Source organism: Neomonachus schauinslandi, chromosome 1 (genome assembly GCF_002201575.2).
Source record: "Neomonachus schauinslandi chromosome 1, ASM220157v2, whole genome shotgun sequence".
NCBI lineage: Eukaryota > Metazoa > Chordata > Mammalia > Carnivora > Phocidae > Neomonachus > Neomonachus schauinslandi.
The window spans coordinates 7,995,378-8,008,151 of record NC_058403.1 but is presented as its reverse complement, the minus strand read 5'-3'; the positions used below and the strand labels follow the sequence as shown (position 1 = coordinate 8,008,151).

Genomic DNA, 12,774 nt, shown 5'->3' with positions numbered 1-12,774 from the left:
AATATGCAGCACAGTAAAGTAAAAGATTAGTTCTATATTGTGGACTTTAAAATATGGGCTCCACCTAGTATCACTTTATTGTATTCTGGGGTACATATTTCTTATTTGGACACAGAGCAGATGCTCAGCCGATACCAAATTGAAAAGAATTCAGACCAAAGGAGATCAGACTGTAAGAATTTAAAGAAGGGCTCTATTCAAGAGTTGATTAGAGGTAGGTTTCAGAATATTTTGGCACAACATTAAAAACTTCTGGTTGTGAAATAGTCTGCTATAAGGAGCCTATTTTCCTTAGGTCCTGATTTGCACCTTCCTGCCACTGCCAGACCTTTATCTGGGATGTTCCCCAGCCTGGAGCACCAACCTCACTCTCCACCTTCTGCCTCTCCCTAAAAGCCCAGTCAAGGCTGCCCACATTTGTGCCCCACCCTGTAACCCTTCTGTCATGTACGTTCAGTCTCCTTACCGTAGGTGACTACACTCAGGAGCCTGATCTTGAAAGTCTCTCTCTAGCCAGTACTTTGCATACTAAGCATACAAGCTTATTGTGGTTTCACCTGCCAAAAAATGTTTTTAAAACATTAAAAAGGGGGCGCATGGGTGGCTCGGATGGTTAAGCATCTGCCTTCGGTTCAGGTTATGATCCCGGGGTTCTGGGATCAAGCCCCACATTGGGCTCCTGGCTCAGTGGGGAGCCTGCTTCTCCTTCTCCCTCCGCCTCTCTCCCTGCTCATGCTCTCTCTCTCTCTCTATCTCTGTGTCTCAAATGAATAAATAAAATCTTTAAAAAAAAAAATTAAAAAGTTTGGCCACCTTGAACTGAGTAAAATACTCTATTGGGATCCATTTTCTTCTCTCCATAGAAACACATTTTTCTCTCCATTGAACTGAGTTAGAAGTAGAGTTTGATGTAGAATTAAAGATCACTTATCATTTATAATGTTTCTGAGTTCTTTATTTTTTTTTAAGATTTATGTATTTGAGAGAGAGTGTGGTGGGGAGGGACAGAGGGAGAGTCACAAGCAGACTCCATGCTGAATGCAGAGCCTGAGGCAGGGCTCTATCTCACAACCCTGAGATCAGAACCTGAGCTGAAACCAAGAGTCAGATGCTCAACTGACTGTGCCACCCAGGCACCCCCTCTTTTTTTTTCTTTTGGAGAGTGTGTTTCTAAGTTCTTATGGTAGACATGGAAGGGAAAAAAATGTGAGATCTCAGTAGAATATTTGCTATTAATTTTTAGTTGTAGCTTATGTAATTTTATAAATACACAAAAGAATTTTAATATCTAAGCCTTGGGAACTCTTAGGGTTCCAGGAACTTAAGTAATAAGTATCCCTAAAAGCCATTAGCTTTGTGTGTTATTTCTCCCCCATTCATTCATTGGGTATTTAGTGGTGATCAAGATTAGATATGGTCTATTCCCTCAAAGGGCATATGGGTTTGGGAAAAGAGAGTTATTAAGCCCATAATTATAAGTAAAGTGTGCCAAGGTTTTTCATAGGAGCATAAAATGCTATAGCAGCATATATTAGGAGGGGTTAACCTAACCTAGAGGTCTAGGCCTTAGCAGAAGATTCCCTGTTGGAGGTCTCAGTGAGTCAGAGATCTGGAATAGGAATTACCAGGCAAAAGGAAGACATGGGTGTGTGTTTGAGAAGGGGTGGACAGTGTGATATTTGGAGGGTCAGAGTATTTCAAATGCAAGAAACAGCATATTTGGAGGCTAGAAAAACAGAGAATACTTCTTTCATGGATATAAAAGAAGTTCAGTATGATAGAGGGGGGCTTTGGTGAGAAAAATCATAAAAATACCCAGGGGCCAGAACCAAGGGAGCCTTACTTATTCTGTAAGGTGTGTTCAGCAGTTTGACTTTTCCTGAGGTCACTAAGAAGCCAATATAGGTTTCAAGTAAGGAGATGCCATCAGCTGGCCCACAGTATGGAGAACTGGGAGAGGGGCTCACTGTCAGCAGCTGTGTCCCGGATTAGAGAGTGGGAGTGGGGCTGGAGGGAGAGAGCAGATTTGAGAGGTATTTAGGATGAACAGTGGAAATAACTGTACTGCTTGTGAGATGGGGGGCACGGTGTGCTTATTTTGGGGAGTCAAGACAAATCTGGTTTTCTGTCCGTGAGGTGGGCACCCAAGGAAGAGCAGGGTCGGAGACTGAGCCGAGCCTGATTTTGAAGACACGAGTTTAAGTGGCCTTGGATTTGCCTAAGAGGAAGTTTGGATTTGCAGTTTTGGATCTCAGGAGAACATTCAAGACTAGAATCTTTTAAAAAGTGGGCATTATCAGTACCAAGCACACAGTTACTGAGTCATGAAAGAATGTGAAATGTCCTGGGGAAGAACGTGAATCTCCACCACCCCCCGCCCAACAGCATCCTAAGGAGCGTCCACATTAAGGCACAGACAAGCATTAAGAACTGCAGGGAGAGCCTGGGAAGGGGCTGCAGAGAGGTGGGAGGGAGGCCAGCAGTGTGGAGCCCAGTAGAGCTCATTTTAAAGTGAAGGTGATCAGCGGTTTTTTAAAAACAAAACTTTAATTTATTGTATTCAAGTTTCCTGTGCACTTGAGCACCCAGGTTTATTATAGCCTGCTTAATCGTCAGTCTTTATCCACAGATGTTTCTCTTAGTGATCCAAGGACTATGGTATATTCTTCCCAGATTCCTCCTATGGTACTTCCAGAGTCTTCAGGTCATGAAGATCATGGAACCTCCACTTCTACAAGTCATGGGACTGGAAACCAAACAGCAGTTGCTAAGGATTCAAGTCTGGTCTCTGCCAATGATGGCCCAGTGGGGGCTTCCTCTCCACCGTTAACAGGATCGCTCTCCTGTCAGCCTGAAGTCACCCAGCTGCCAGAGTGTGAGATCACGGGCCAGGAAACTCCGCCAAAACAAAGCCTTGTGGCTGATCAGAAACCACCTATTCTTCCAGGACGTGCTACCCGCTCAAGCCAGTCTCCAAAAAAGCCGTTTAATAGTATTATCGAGCACCTGTCAGTGGTATTCCCATGTTACAACAGGTAGGGATATAAAATGTCTGTGACTCTGTTAAATACTTTATTGAACTGAGGTTTCCTGATCAGATAACATTATGGCCAGTTAGGGGCTGAAGTGGAAACCACTCCGTAGTTGTTTTACTCAGAAAAGACAGGTGCTACCTTTTTTTCTTTTTTTGTAAACATAGAGGTGAGCATTTTCAAACCAACTTTTTGATGTGTGTTTCTAGATTGAAAACGCTGACTCCTGGTTACTCTACACTCATCAGAACCCAGGGCAATTTGCTGAGATATTGATGAGATCAGTAACATGCTCCAGTCCTAGTATGCAATCCCTAAATGAAAAACAAAACTGCGAAACACTAGTTTCATATCATTTGGGGGAAGAAATACCAGCTAGCAAGAAAGGTGGCAAGAACTTACACCTTGCTAAATAGCACCTCTGATTTGTTAGAGGTGTGAAGTTGGAATGACCAGGTGTGATTTGATAGTGAGTCAGGACTGTGGGTGTGTTACAGAGGGTCCTGTGAGGGTGGGGAGCGCTGCTTTATCTAAGCCGGCGAGCATTTGCATGGCAGCCTCTGACCTCGATCTGCAGGTTGGTATGAGGGATCAGAGGTGCTCCCTGTCTCAGCCAAGGAGAGAAGCGGTGAAGGCATTCCTCAGGGATACAGCTAGGAAGAGAGGAAGCCACATCCCAGAATGACCCTCTGTACTCTGTCCCATGTTATTTCTGTCTTTGATACGATACTATAAGTTTTGAAATTACACTTTTGAAACAAAGTAGTGGTTAAATTATGATTGGCCAGAATTAATGTTTTGCATCTGTTGTGGAGGACTGCTTCATTGAGAATAAGTGTATGTCCGTGGGCGTAGTTAGCCTAAGTTTGAGAAACTTGTAAGTTCCCTCAGTAGCAGTTCCCATGCCAGTTGTAAAAATGCTCATTATAATTACCAAAAGTACCTTACAAATAAAATGGTTTGCCATCCTGACTAAATTTGGGAGAGTTTAAACAACTGAATAGAAATGCATCCTACTTTTCTGAAAATGAAAACATTTGAGGTGTTAGTGCTTCATATATCAAGTTCCTGTTGATTAATGGTTTAATTCCATCCACTGGTACTTGTGAAACATTCAGGCTTTGAAAACCTTGTTGTCAGGGTTTTTTTAAGGGAGGCAGTCAACAAATCTAGTTTCCCCTTAGGTAAAAAGAGGTTTTACTGATTTCAAGTCAGAACCAATGTTATCTGATCAATCAGTGATTTAGCATAAAGCTGCAGTACATCCAGCCTATACGAAATCTGGTTTCAAAGTAGATACGGATATCCCAAATGCATCTAGCAGGTAAACTGTTCTGTTATTTTGAAATTCTAGTAAAATAAATATTTAGAAATAGTATTGGAATTTTCATAACTACTTGGAAAGAGTGATTCTCTTGCCTTTATCTACAGTTGCTATTGTTTAGTTTTGTTTGTATGTATTGGGTTTGTTTCTTATAGCTGTTGGGTTAATATTAGCACATAATATTTCTCCACAGTAGAAAACTTTGACTTTCTCTTGTCATTTATCTCCACTTCCTCTTTTTAGCACCGAGCTTGCTGGTTTTATTAAAAAAGTGCGAAACAAGAATAAGAACTCGCTCTCAGGATTGAGTATTGATGAAATTGTCCAAAGAGTGACAGAACACATTCTAGATGAACAGAAAAAGAAAAAGGTCAGTGTTTCATCCAGATACAATAATACAATAATATGGTCCACTTTATTTATAAAATATAAGAATTATAAAAAGCAAAAAAAAAAAATGTATCCAACCAAAATATGGAGAGCACTTCAGTAAAGACAGAAGATTTGGGTTACTAAACTTGCTTCTCTCCCTGCCCACATTATCTCTCTAGCCAAATTCAAATTCAGGAAAAGACAAGAAGTTGTCTGAGCCCAGCTCTGCTGCTTCTGTGACCAGGGCCTCCCAGGGCCCACCCTCCATAATTGCTGGACCATCGCCCAAAACCAAGGGACAGAAGACAGAAGATATCCCTGTGAGTGTTATATGTGTGACGATGGAGTCAGTTTGTTTTTTTGTTTTGTTTTGTTTCGTTTTTTTTTTTAAAGATTTTATTTATTTATTTGACAGAGACAGCGAGAGAGGGAACACAAGCAGGGGGAGTGGGAGAGGGAGAAGCAGGCTTCCCGCGGAGCAGGGAGCCCGATGCGGGGCTCGATCCCAGGACCCTGGGATCATGACCTGAGCTGAAGGCAGACGCTTAACGACTGAGCCACCCAGGCGCCCCCTCAGTTTTTTTTTTGTTTTTTGTTTTTTTTTTAAAGATTTTATTTATTTATTTGAGAGAGAGAGAATGAGAGAGAGCACATGAGAGGGGGTAGGGCCAGAGGGAGAAGCAGACTCCCCGCCGAGCAGGGAGGCCGATGCGGGACTCGATCCAGGGACTCCAGGATCATGACCTGAGCCGAAGGCAGTCGCTTAACCTACTGAGCCACCCAGGCGCCCTCAGTTTTGTTTTTTTAATGAAGAACAAGAAGGAGACAAAATAGTTAGTCCATGATTTAGCCCCATTCTTTTCATTTCTAGACCTAATTTGTTTGATCTTAAAATTAGAAACCAGGGGCCCCTGGCTGGCTCAGTTGGTAGAGTGTGCAACTCTTGATCTTGGGGTTGTGAGTTTGAGCCCCATGTTGGGCATGGAGCCTACTTTAAAAAAAAAAATTAGAGGTGCTTGGGTGGCTTAGTCACTTAAGCATGGACTCTTGATTTCGGCTCAGGTCATGATCTCAGGGTGGTGACATCAAGCCCCTTGACAGGCTCTGCTCTCAGCAGGGAGTCTGCTTGAGATTCTCTCTCTCCCTCTCCCCCTCCCTTACTCGTGTGCACACTCTCTTTCTCAAATAAATAAATTTTTAAAGAATATTAGAGACCAAATTTAGATGTACTTAAGTGTTCCATTAGAACATCTCTGCTTTTGTGGGTACCTATGGGTCCCTGTTGGGAGAAGCCCCTGCACTAGAGAGACCAGGAGAGCTCTGGCCACATTTTGGGAACTGGGCCTACTGGCAGTCAAATACAAGTTAATTTTTTATAGTAAGTGTGATAATTTGAATAGTTGGGGAAAATGATTTTTGAATCATTTTATTCCATGTCACCATGGGCTTTGGAATCCCAGACTTGGTTCTGTCACTTAGTAACACTGTGAGCTAATATCATTATCTGCTTGTTCAGGCTGTTGTCTGGATGAAGTGCTAGAATAGAATGACCAGGGTCAAGCTCTGTATTCACGCAAGTCTGGTTGCTTCCCCTCTCCCTCCCCTTGAGTGCCTGGATGGGGTTGGGGGGACACTGGACACTTGATCTTATGGGCTAAACTTGCCTTAATTTGATACACGGATTTAAAATGTTTTTTGTTCTTTTGGACAATAAGAATGTTACATTTACATAGATCTTTTTATAAAATACTGTGGTATCTATGATCTCAATTGATAAGGTACTGTAATTGTCTTTATTTTATAATGAAGAAACCGAGGCACAGATGATTCATGCAGCTTGCCAGCATTCCTCATTTGATCTGGGTGTGTAGCATGTAATTCCCTAATCCTCACCACATGGAGCCAGCCGATGCTAGGGACTGTGTAGTAGGAACCAAACGTGGTTGAAAGAGGCCATTCAGGGCTGTGAGCTCCGGATTGAGTTCTGGTATAAAGCATGTTCTTCCCTTTTGTCCAACTGTGATATCAGAGTTTATTTTTTTAAAGGTTTTATTTATTTATTTGAGAGAGAGAGCGAGCAAGCACAAGGCTGGGGGAGGAGCAGAGTGAGGGGGAGAAGCAGACTCCCCGCTTAGCAGGGAGTCCAGTGCAGGACTCGATCATGACCTGAGCCAAAGGCAGATGCTTAACCGACTGAGCCACCCAGGCACCCCGGTATCAGAGTTTAGATGAAATGAAAATTAGAAGAGTTTCTGGCCCCATAGTGGAGTCAGTGATGCATGATTGCACAGAGTACTTGTTTGCTGACTTGAACTACGCAGTGAATCTTTGTGTGAACTTAATGTTTGTATTCCTCCTGTACATTTTCATTTTCCACTGTTCTTTGGCTATTTTCCAAACCATATATACTCATTTCCCAGAGCATCTAACTCCAATGAGAGAGCTTATGAGCACGCAGAGCCTTCCTGCAAGACCTGGCTGGAGTGCCTCCCTCTCCCCAGGCTGCTGACTGGCCAGGTGCTGGGTGGTCCTCCAACCAGGCTGAATTCTCAGAGCATCCTCACCGACACCTGCCACCACCACCGCCCCCCCCCAACACACACATAGAATGCAGTCACCTTCAGGGGAGAGATTACTTTCTGCTTCATGGTTGTTGTTGATGATGATAAAGTTGTAAAAGCTGACTTACAAGAAAAATATGTATTCAAACTGGGACTTAGTTTGATAATTATAGGTAGTTTTTTTAAAAATTAAAAGTAGTTTGCTTTATCTTTTCAAATTACAAAAGCAGTATGTGTTCATGGTAGGAAATACAAATAAAAAGCCTTTAAAGAACCCCAAAACCCACCCCCTAAGGTAACCAGTATTATGATATTGGTATGTGTTTTTCTAACCTCTTTTGTATGTGTGTGTATATATGAATTTAGTCAAAACTATAAATACTTTTTGTGTCTTTTTTTTTTTCACTTAGAAATGTATGTGCCCATCTTTTCATGCTAATAAAAATAAATCAAGTTAACTGGGTTTTTCAAGCCAAACCTAGCTCTGAGCTTTACAGAGGTCTTAATCTGCCCTTCCCTGGGACTGACACTTCCATTGCTCCCTGACCCTCCCATCGGGCCACAGAGTGGAGCTAGAGCCCCTCATTCTACTATATCTACCCCATCAATGCTAGGGGAGAGAAAGAAAACCCCATTCAGCAGTTCAGGGTCTTCAGAGCCTTTAGGCACTGTCCCCATCTGCATCCCTGACCTTAATCCCATGGCCAGGGCTGCTCTCATTCACTCGCCTGAGTTTATGGAGAATCATTCTGGGGCCAGGTTTTTTGCCATTTGCTAAGGATATAGATGAACAGGGCTCCTTCCTTGCCTTCAGGGTGCTCAGAGTTTGGAGGGGAGGAGGAGTGGAAAATAATGGTGCAGTGTGGGTAGGTGCTGTGATTTGTGGGGGGAGCTTGTGCATGGTGTCCTGGGTGGCACTCCAACTCTGCTTTCACAGAAAATGCTGTCTGTGCTCACCAGACTGTGTGCTGCTCGAGCCAGAAACTCTCCCATTCAGCTCTGTGCCCTCGCGCCCCGCACAATCCCTGACCACGGATGTTTGCTGAATGAGCCATCAGTTTGTTTTGTTTTGATTTGCACACGTAATCCACATTCATAGAAACTTTAGAAAATAGCAAAGAAAAAAGTTAAATCTCTTAACTGAAAGTAACTGCTGTTCACATTCTGTATCTTTCCAGGCTCTTTACAAGGTATCTCTCTCTACACCCGTTATCTTTATTTCAAAAAAATCAATTATGTGGCTATATGATATGTACTGTTTTGTAACCTGTAACCTTTGTAACCTTTTTATTCAGAGGATTGTCGTCACCAGCTTTGTGTCAGGGATTGTGGACTTCCATCATGATTTCAGTTAACCCCGTAATAGTCCATAGTGTGGATGTGTCATAATTTATGTTTCTGTCCCCAACTGTTAGGTAAATAGATGAATGATTAATTTATAATATTCATACCGTAGTTTGGGTGTGGGGTGGGATAATTAGAAATTTGTAATAATTTCCTGGGAACTTATTAGCCATATAAAACATTTTTTTCTGTGAGAAAATTAGAACTTTAAAGGTATATTTTTTTATTTTGTATGTTTGTAATTTTTCTTAAGAAATGCTGTTAAAAACTAAGTCGTTCCCTCAGCCTGCTTAGCTATAATTGGGAGTAATTTGCCACCTTAATGACGAAAGTGTATAAAGGCCACTTGTAGGAAGAGCGTGTGTAGTAAAAAGGAATTTAGCTATTCTTCATTACGGGGATACGTTTGTTTCCACAGGCATCGGGTGCAGCTTCCTGTGAACTATGCCGTGAGGTATTCAAATCCAAAAATGTGCGTGTGCTAAAATGTGGGCACAGGTTTCACAAAGGGGTAAGAATTCTCTTCGGCCATCCTCATATCATGAATTTTGACTATTAAGTATTTTGAAAATAAAAAGGGGCCTTTTCTTTTAAGATTTTATTTATTTGACAGAGAGAGGCACAGCGAGAGAGGGAACACAAGCAGGGGGAGCGGGAGAGGGAGAAGCAGGCTTCCCGCCGAGCAGGGATCCCGATGTGGGACTCGATCCCAGGACCCCGGGATCATGACCTGAGCCGAAGGCAGATGCTTAACGACTCAGCCACCCAGGCGCCCCCCCTTTTTTATAGATTTTATTTATTTATTTGTCAGAGAGAGCGAACACAGGCAGGGGTAACGGCAGAGAGAGGGAGAAGCAGACTCCCCGCTAAGCAAGGAGCCCGATGCGGGGCTCGATCCCAGGATCCTGGGATCGTGACCCAAGCCGAAGGCAGACACTTAACGACTGAGCCACCCAGGTGCCCCAAAAAGGGACTTTTTTTCATAGGTGTCAGTACTTGAGTTTTCAAAGCATTTTCTGTATAAGCCTCCTTGTGCCGGTGTTCATTGTCTCCCTTTCCAAAGATTGCTGCTGTGGAAAGGGGGAGAGGCCTCCTGGGGTCTAGGGTGTGCAGTTTTGCGCACTGTCCTTTCCATCCATCACATCATGGGTGGAGGAGAACAGTCCTAGTCAGCTCCCTCAAATATGTTGGTGCTGAAATTCAAAACAGTATTTGTTTCTTAAAAGGTAATTTCTTACACACATGGCTGAATAGATGCACAGTGCAGCATTTTGTCAATTTAGTGCAGTATATGAAGTAAGTTTAACACTTTAGAGGAGAAAAGCTAAACCTAACTGGGCCCATTGTGCCTGATCCTGGGAGATTCTGGCTTGTACCCTTCCAAGATCTCTGGGTAAATATTTTGGGTGCTGTGGGCATTCATTCTGTATCCCTCCTTCTGGTTAGAATAGATCAGGTCTCTGCCATGTCAGTTTATTAATCCCTTGGAAAAAGGGATAGATACAATACACTTAGTAGGAGGAGTCAAGACAGCTTGCAGTCTCTTGCATGGCCTGTCTCCTGCAGGTATAGGGTGTTGTGCCTGGGCTGTCAGACTTAACACACACACGCAGCTCTTAGCAGCATCAGGCAGCCACAAGCAACTTGGGACCACAATGGTAGACAGGTTCCAGTCAAGGCTGTGGTGTGGAGGCTGGTGGGATGTACAAGAATCAAGACCAGGCAGAGAGAGGATCAGTCAAAAATTGGGTGAGTCCCAGGACCAAGAAAATGCCGATCCCTGGAATTAAATGCCAAGAATGAAGCCGGAGTGTAGGGAAAGTGGAGGGGCAAGACCATCCCCCTGAGATTAGGTCGGAGGCCCAGAGTCCAGGGGTCAGATTCTGAGGCAAATGATTTGTTCCTAGGGCTTGGGGCACACTCCTCGCTTGAGTAGGCTTTAGTGTTCCTGAGTGTTGGGCAGCTCCGGGCGCCACCAGACTTGGAGGTGAACTTAACCATGTCTGTTGAGGAGCAGCACAGGAGAGCTAAGGCCCCACATGTTCCTGAAGACACTGATTTCATTTTCTCATTTTCAGTGCTTTAAGCAGTGGCTGAAAGGGCAGAGCACTTGCCCAGCCTGCCTTGATCAGGATCTCCTGTAAGAAGAACAGCCGGCACCTTCTGGAAGAGGTCAGCCTGCTTTTCTAGGTAGTCACAGTTCACTGAAGAGTAATTTACTGGTTTGTTGAATTGGAAGAATAACAATATATTACTTCTGGTATAAAAAGCAAACATTTGAGATTCTTTGCACTGTGTGTCACAGTGCTAATAAATGGAAATCTTTAATACAGTTGATAGTAATTTCCCTGCTCTTATTAAACACTTCGATAATAGCAAATAGTGGCTAATAAAATTATGTGTAGCCACATTCCTAAATTGTTGGGGCTTCTTACAGAGGTGCTCTCTGAGATGGAAGGCTTCTTTTGGGAAGTGTTACGAGCACCTCAAAGCAGTACTTGAATTTAAAGTATTCTGACCTATTAAAGTGCCCCAGGTTAAAGTTTTTACAAGTCAATATCCCTTATATCATGCCTACATTTTTCCTCAAAGATTCTGCATTTAAATGGGCTTAAGCAAACACATTTTAATAACCTGTAGTAAATGGTAACATACTGGCTGATTTAAACCCAAAGATTTAAATCTCCTTTTCATGAAACACCATGTGATTTTGCTTTTTCATTTCATTGTTTTATTCCCCCCAGTAGAATAAATGGCTCTTTATAAAAGAGCTTATTTTCATCACCTAAAAGATATAATCTGATTTTTGAAAATCAATTACAAATACTTTCTTATTAGTATCAGCCGAGACTTTTTTTTGCCCTGAAAATTGAGGCTAAATATTCATCACCCCCGTGCTACATTTGGAACTTGTTCTTTGAATATCTTACTCTTACTAGCCCCATTTGTCCTTCTTCATGAGTTAGATGACAAATGTTCGGGTATCTCTGTCTAACACATAGTAGGTGCCATAGGGAAACAGTCACCGTCATTTCCCTCCCTTATCCCACCAAAGAAAGAGGCACTTGTGTAATTAGACAATCCTGAGGTGCCCGTTTCACTTGTTCTGTGTTTGACATCTGTGTGAAGTAATGCATGCACTCTTGTACTGTGGTGTGAGAACAAAACTTTAACTGCATTAGAATCTGTTAAAATATTAGATCTCTTTAGTGACTTGTAGACAGTCGTAAATATAGAAACATGAATTCTGGACACATTCCATTTCTCTCAGACATCAAAAAAATGTTTTTCTTTGTGTTCTTTGTTCCCCTGGAAGCTCACAGTCCCAAGTTTGTGAGCTAATTTGGTCATCTTCCTCAGCCTAGGTTCCTTGTGAGTTTTGATGTCTTAGTGACTTAGTCCATAGATGCTCACTCTGTATTTTGAGGCAGATTCTCCTTGCAGGTCCCTGAAACATTGTCTACATGTTCACAATAACTGAGAACTGTAGATAGGAAGATATGTAGGGACCAGTTTGTAGCAGCAGGTATAAAGGAAAAGAAGAGCAACTGGAGAGTGAGAAAATGTGTTTTGTACATCAAACAAATATTGTGAACATGCCTTATACATGTCCGGTGTAAGTTTCAAAATAAAGAGCGTTCTAAAATAATACCAGTTTACTGTCATGCTTGTCCATTTTTCTCAAGTATTTTTTAAAAAGGATTCTACTAGAAAATTCAGGACACATACATTATCTTCATTTGGAAAAGAAGAGCCATGATACATCCATAGAGTGTAACCAAGGATCTTAGAAAATTTTAGAGCCTGGATCAAAACATGCCTCTGTGCCTAAATAAAGGTTACTAAACTCAAGTTCACGTGATTGGCTATTTAATTTGTGAATAGAAAGTTTATACACAGATGATAGTTTACTGTTCTAGCTAATGTAAGATATTTTATGTGAACACATATAAGAATGTTGAAGGTAATCAAATTACATTCCTCAGTATCCATTTTCCTTTGAGGCACTTGTGGATTCATGGACAACTGAGGCCAAGCAGTAGGGTTTCTCTTTTGGAGAATCTTCTGGTGAGCACTAAGAGATGATTGAAGAAAGCGAGTATTATCAGTCTGTGTTTTTAATCTGATAGCATTTAATTCA

General features: G+C 42.2%; 1 protein-coding gene across 7 annotated transcripts in view; it reads left to right on the top strand.

Annotated features, from left to right (window-relative positions):
- The window catches only part of TTC3 (tetratricopeptide repeat domain 3), a 119,278-nt gene extending 107,002 nt beyond the window's left edge, over nucleotides 1-12,276 (top strand). For 5 of the 7 annotated variants that reach the window (XM_021678063.2, XM_021678061.2, XM_021678062.2 and 2 more), the window contains 5 exons: nucleotides 2,674-3,035; nucleotides 4,600-4,726; nucleotides 4,908-5,048; nucleotides 9,052-9,144; nucleotides 10,712-12,276. In XM_021678063.2, coding sequence (XP_021533738.2) covers nucleotides 2,674-3,035; nucleotides 4,600-4,726; nucleotides 4,908-5,048; nucleotides 9,052-9,144; nucleotides 10,712-10,777 — 789 coding nt within the window. In that variant the 3' untranslated portion in view covers nucleotides 10,778-12,276. Of the gene's footprint in view, nucleotides 1-2,673; nucleotides 3,036-4,599; nucleotides 4,727-4,907; nucleotides 5,053-8,612; nucleotides 8,618-9,051; nucleotides 9,145-10,711 lie in introns of all 7 variants that reach the window. The other 2 variants (XM_044919404.1, XM_044919429.1) reach the window with 1 other exon arrangement.
- The last annotated feature ends 498 nt before the right edge of the window (nucleotides 12,277-12,774 follow it).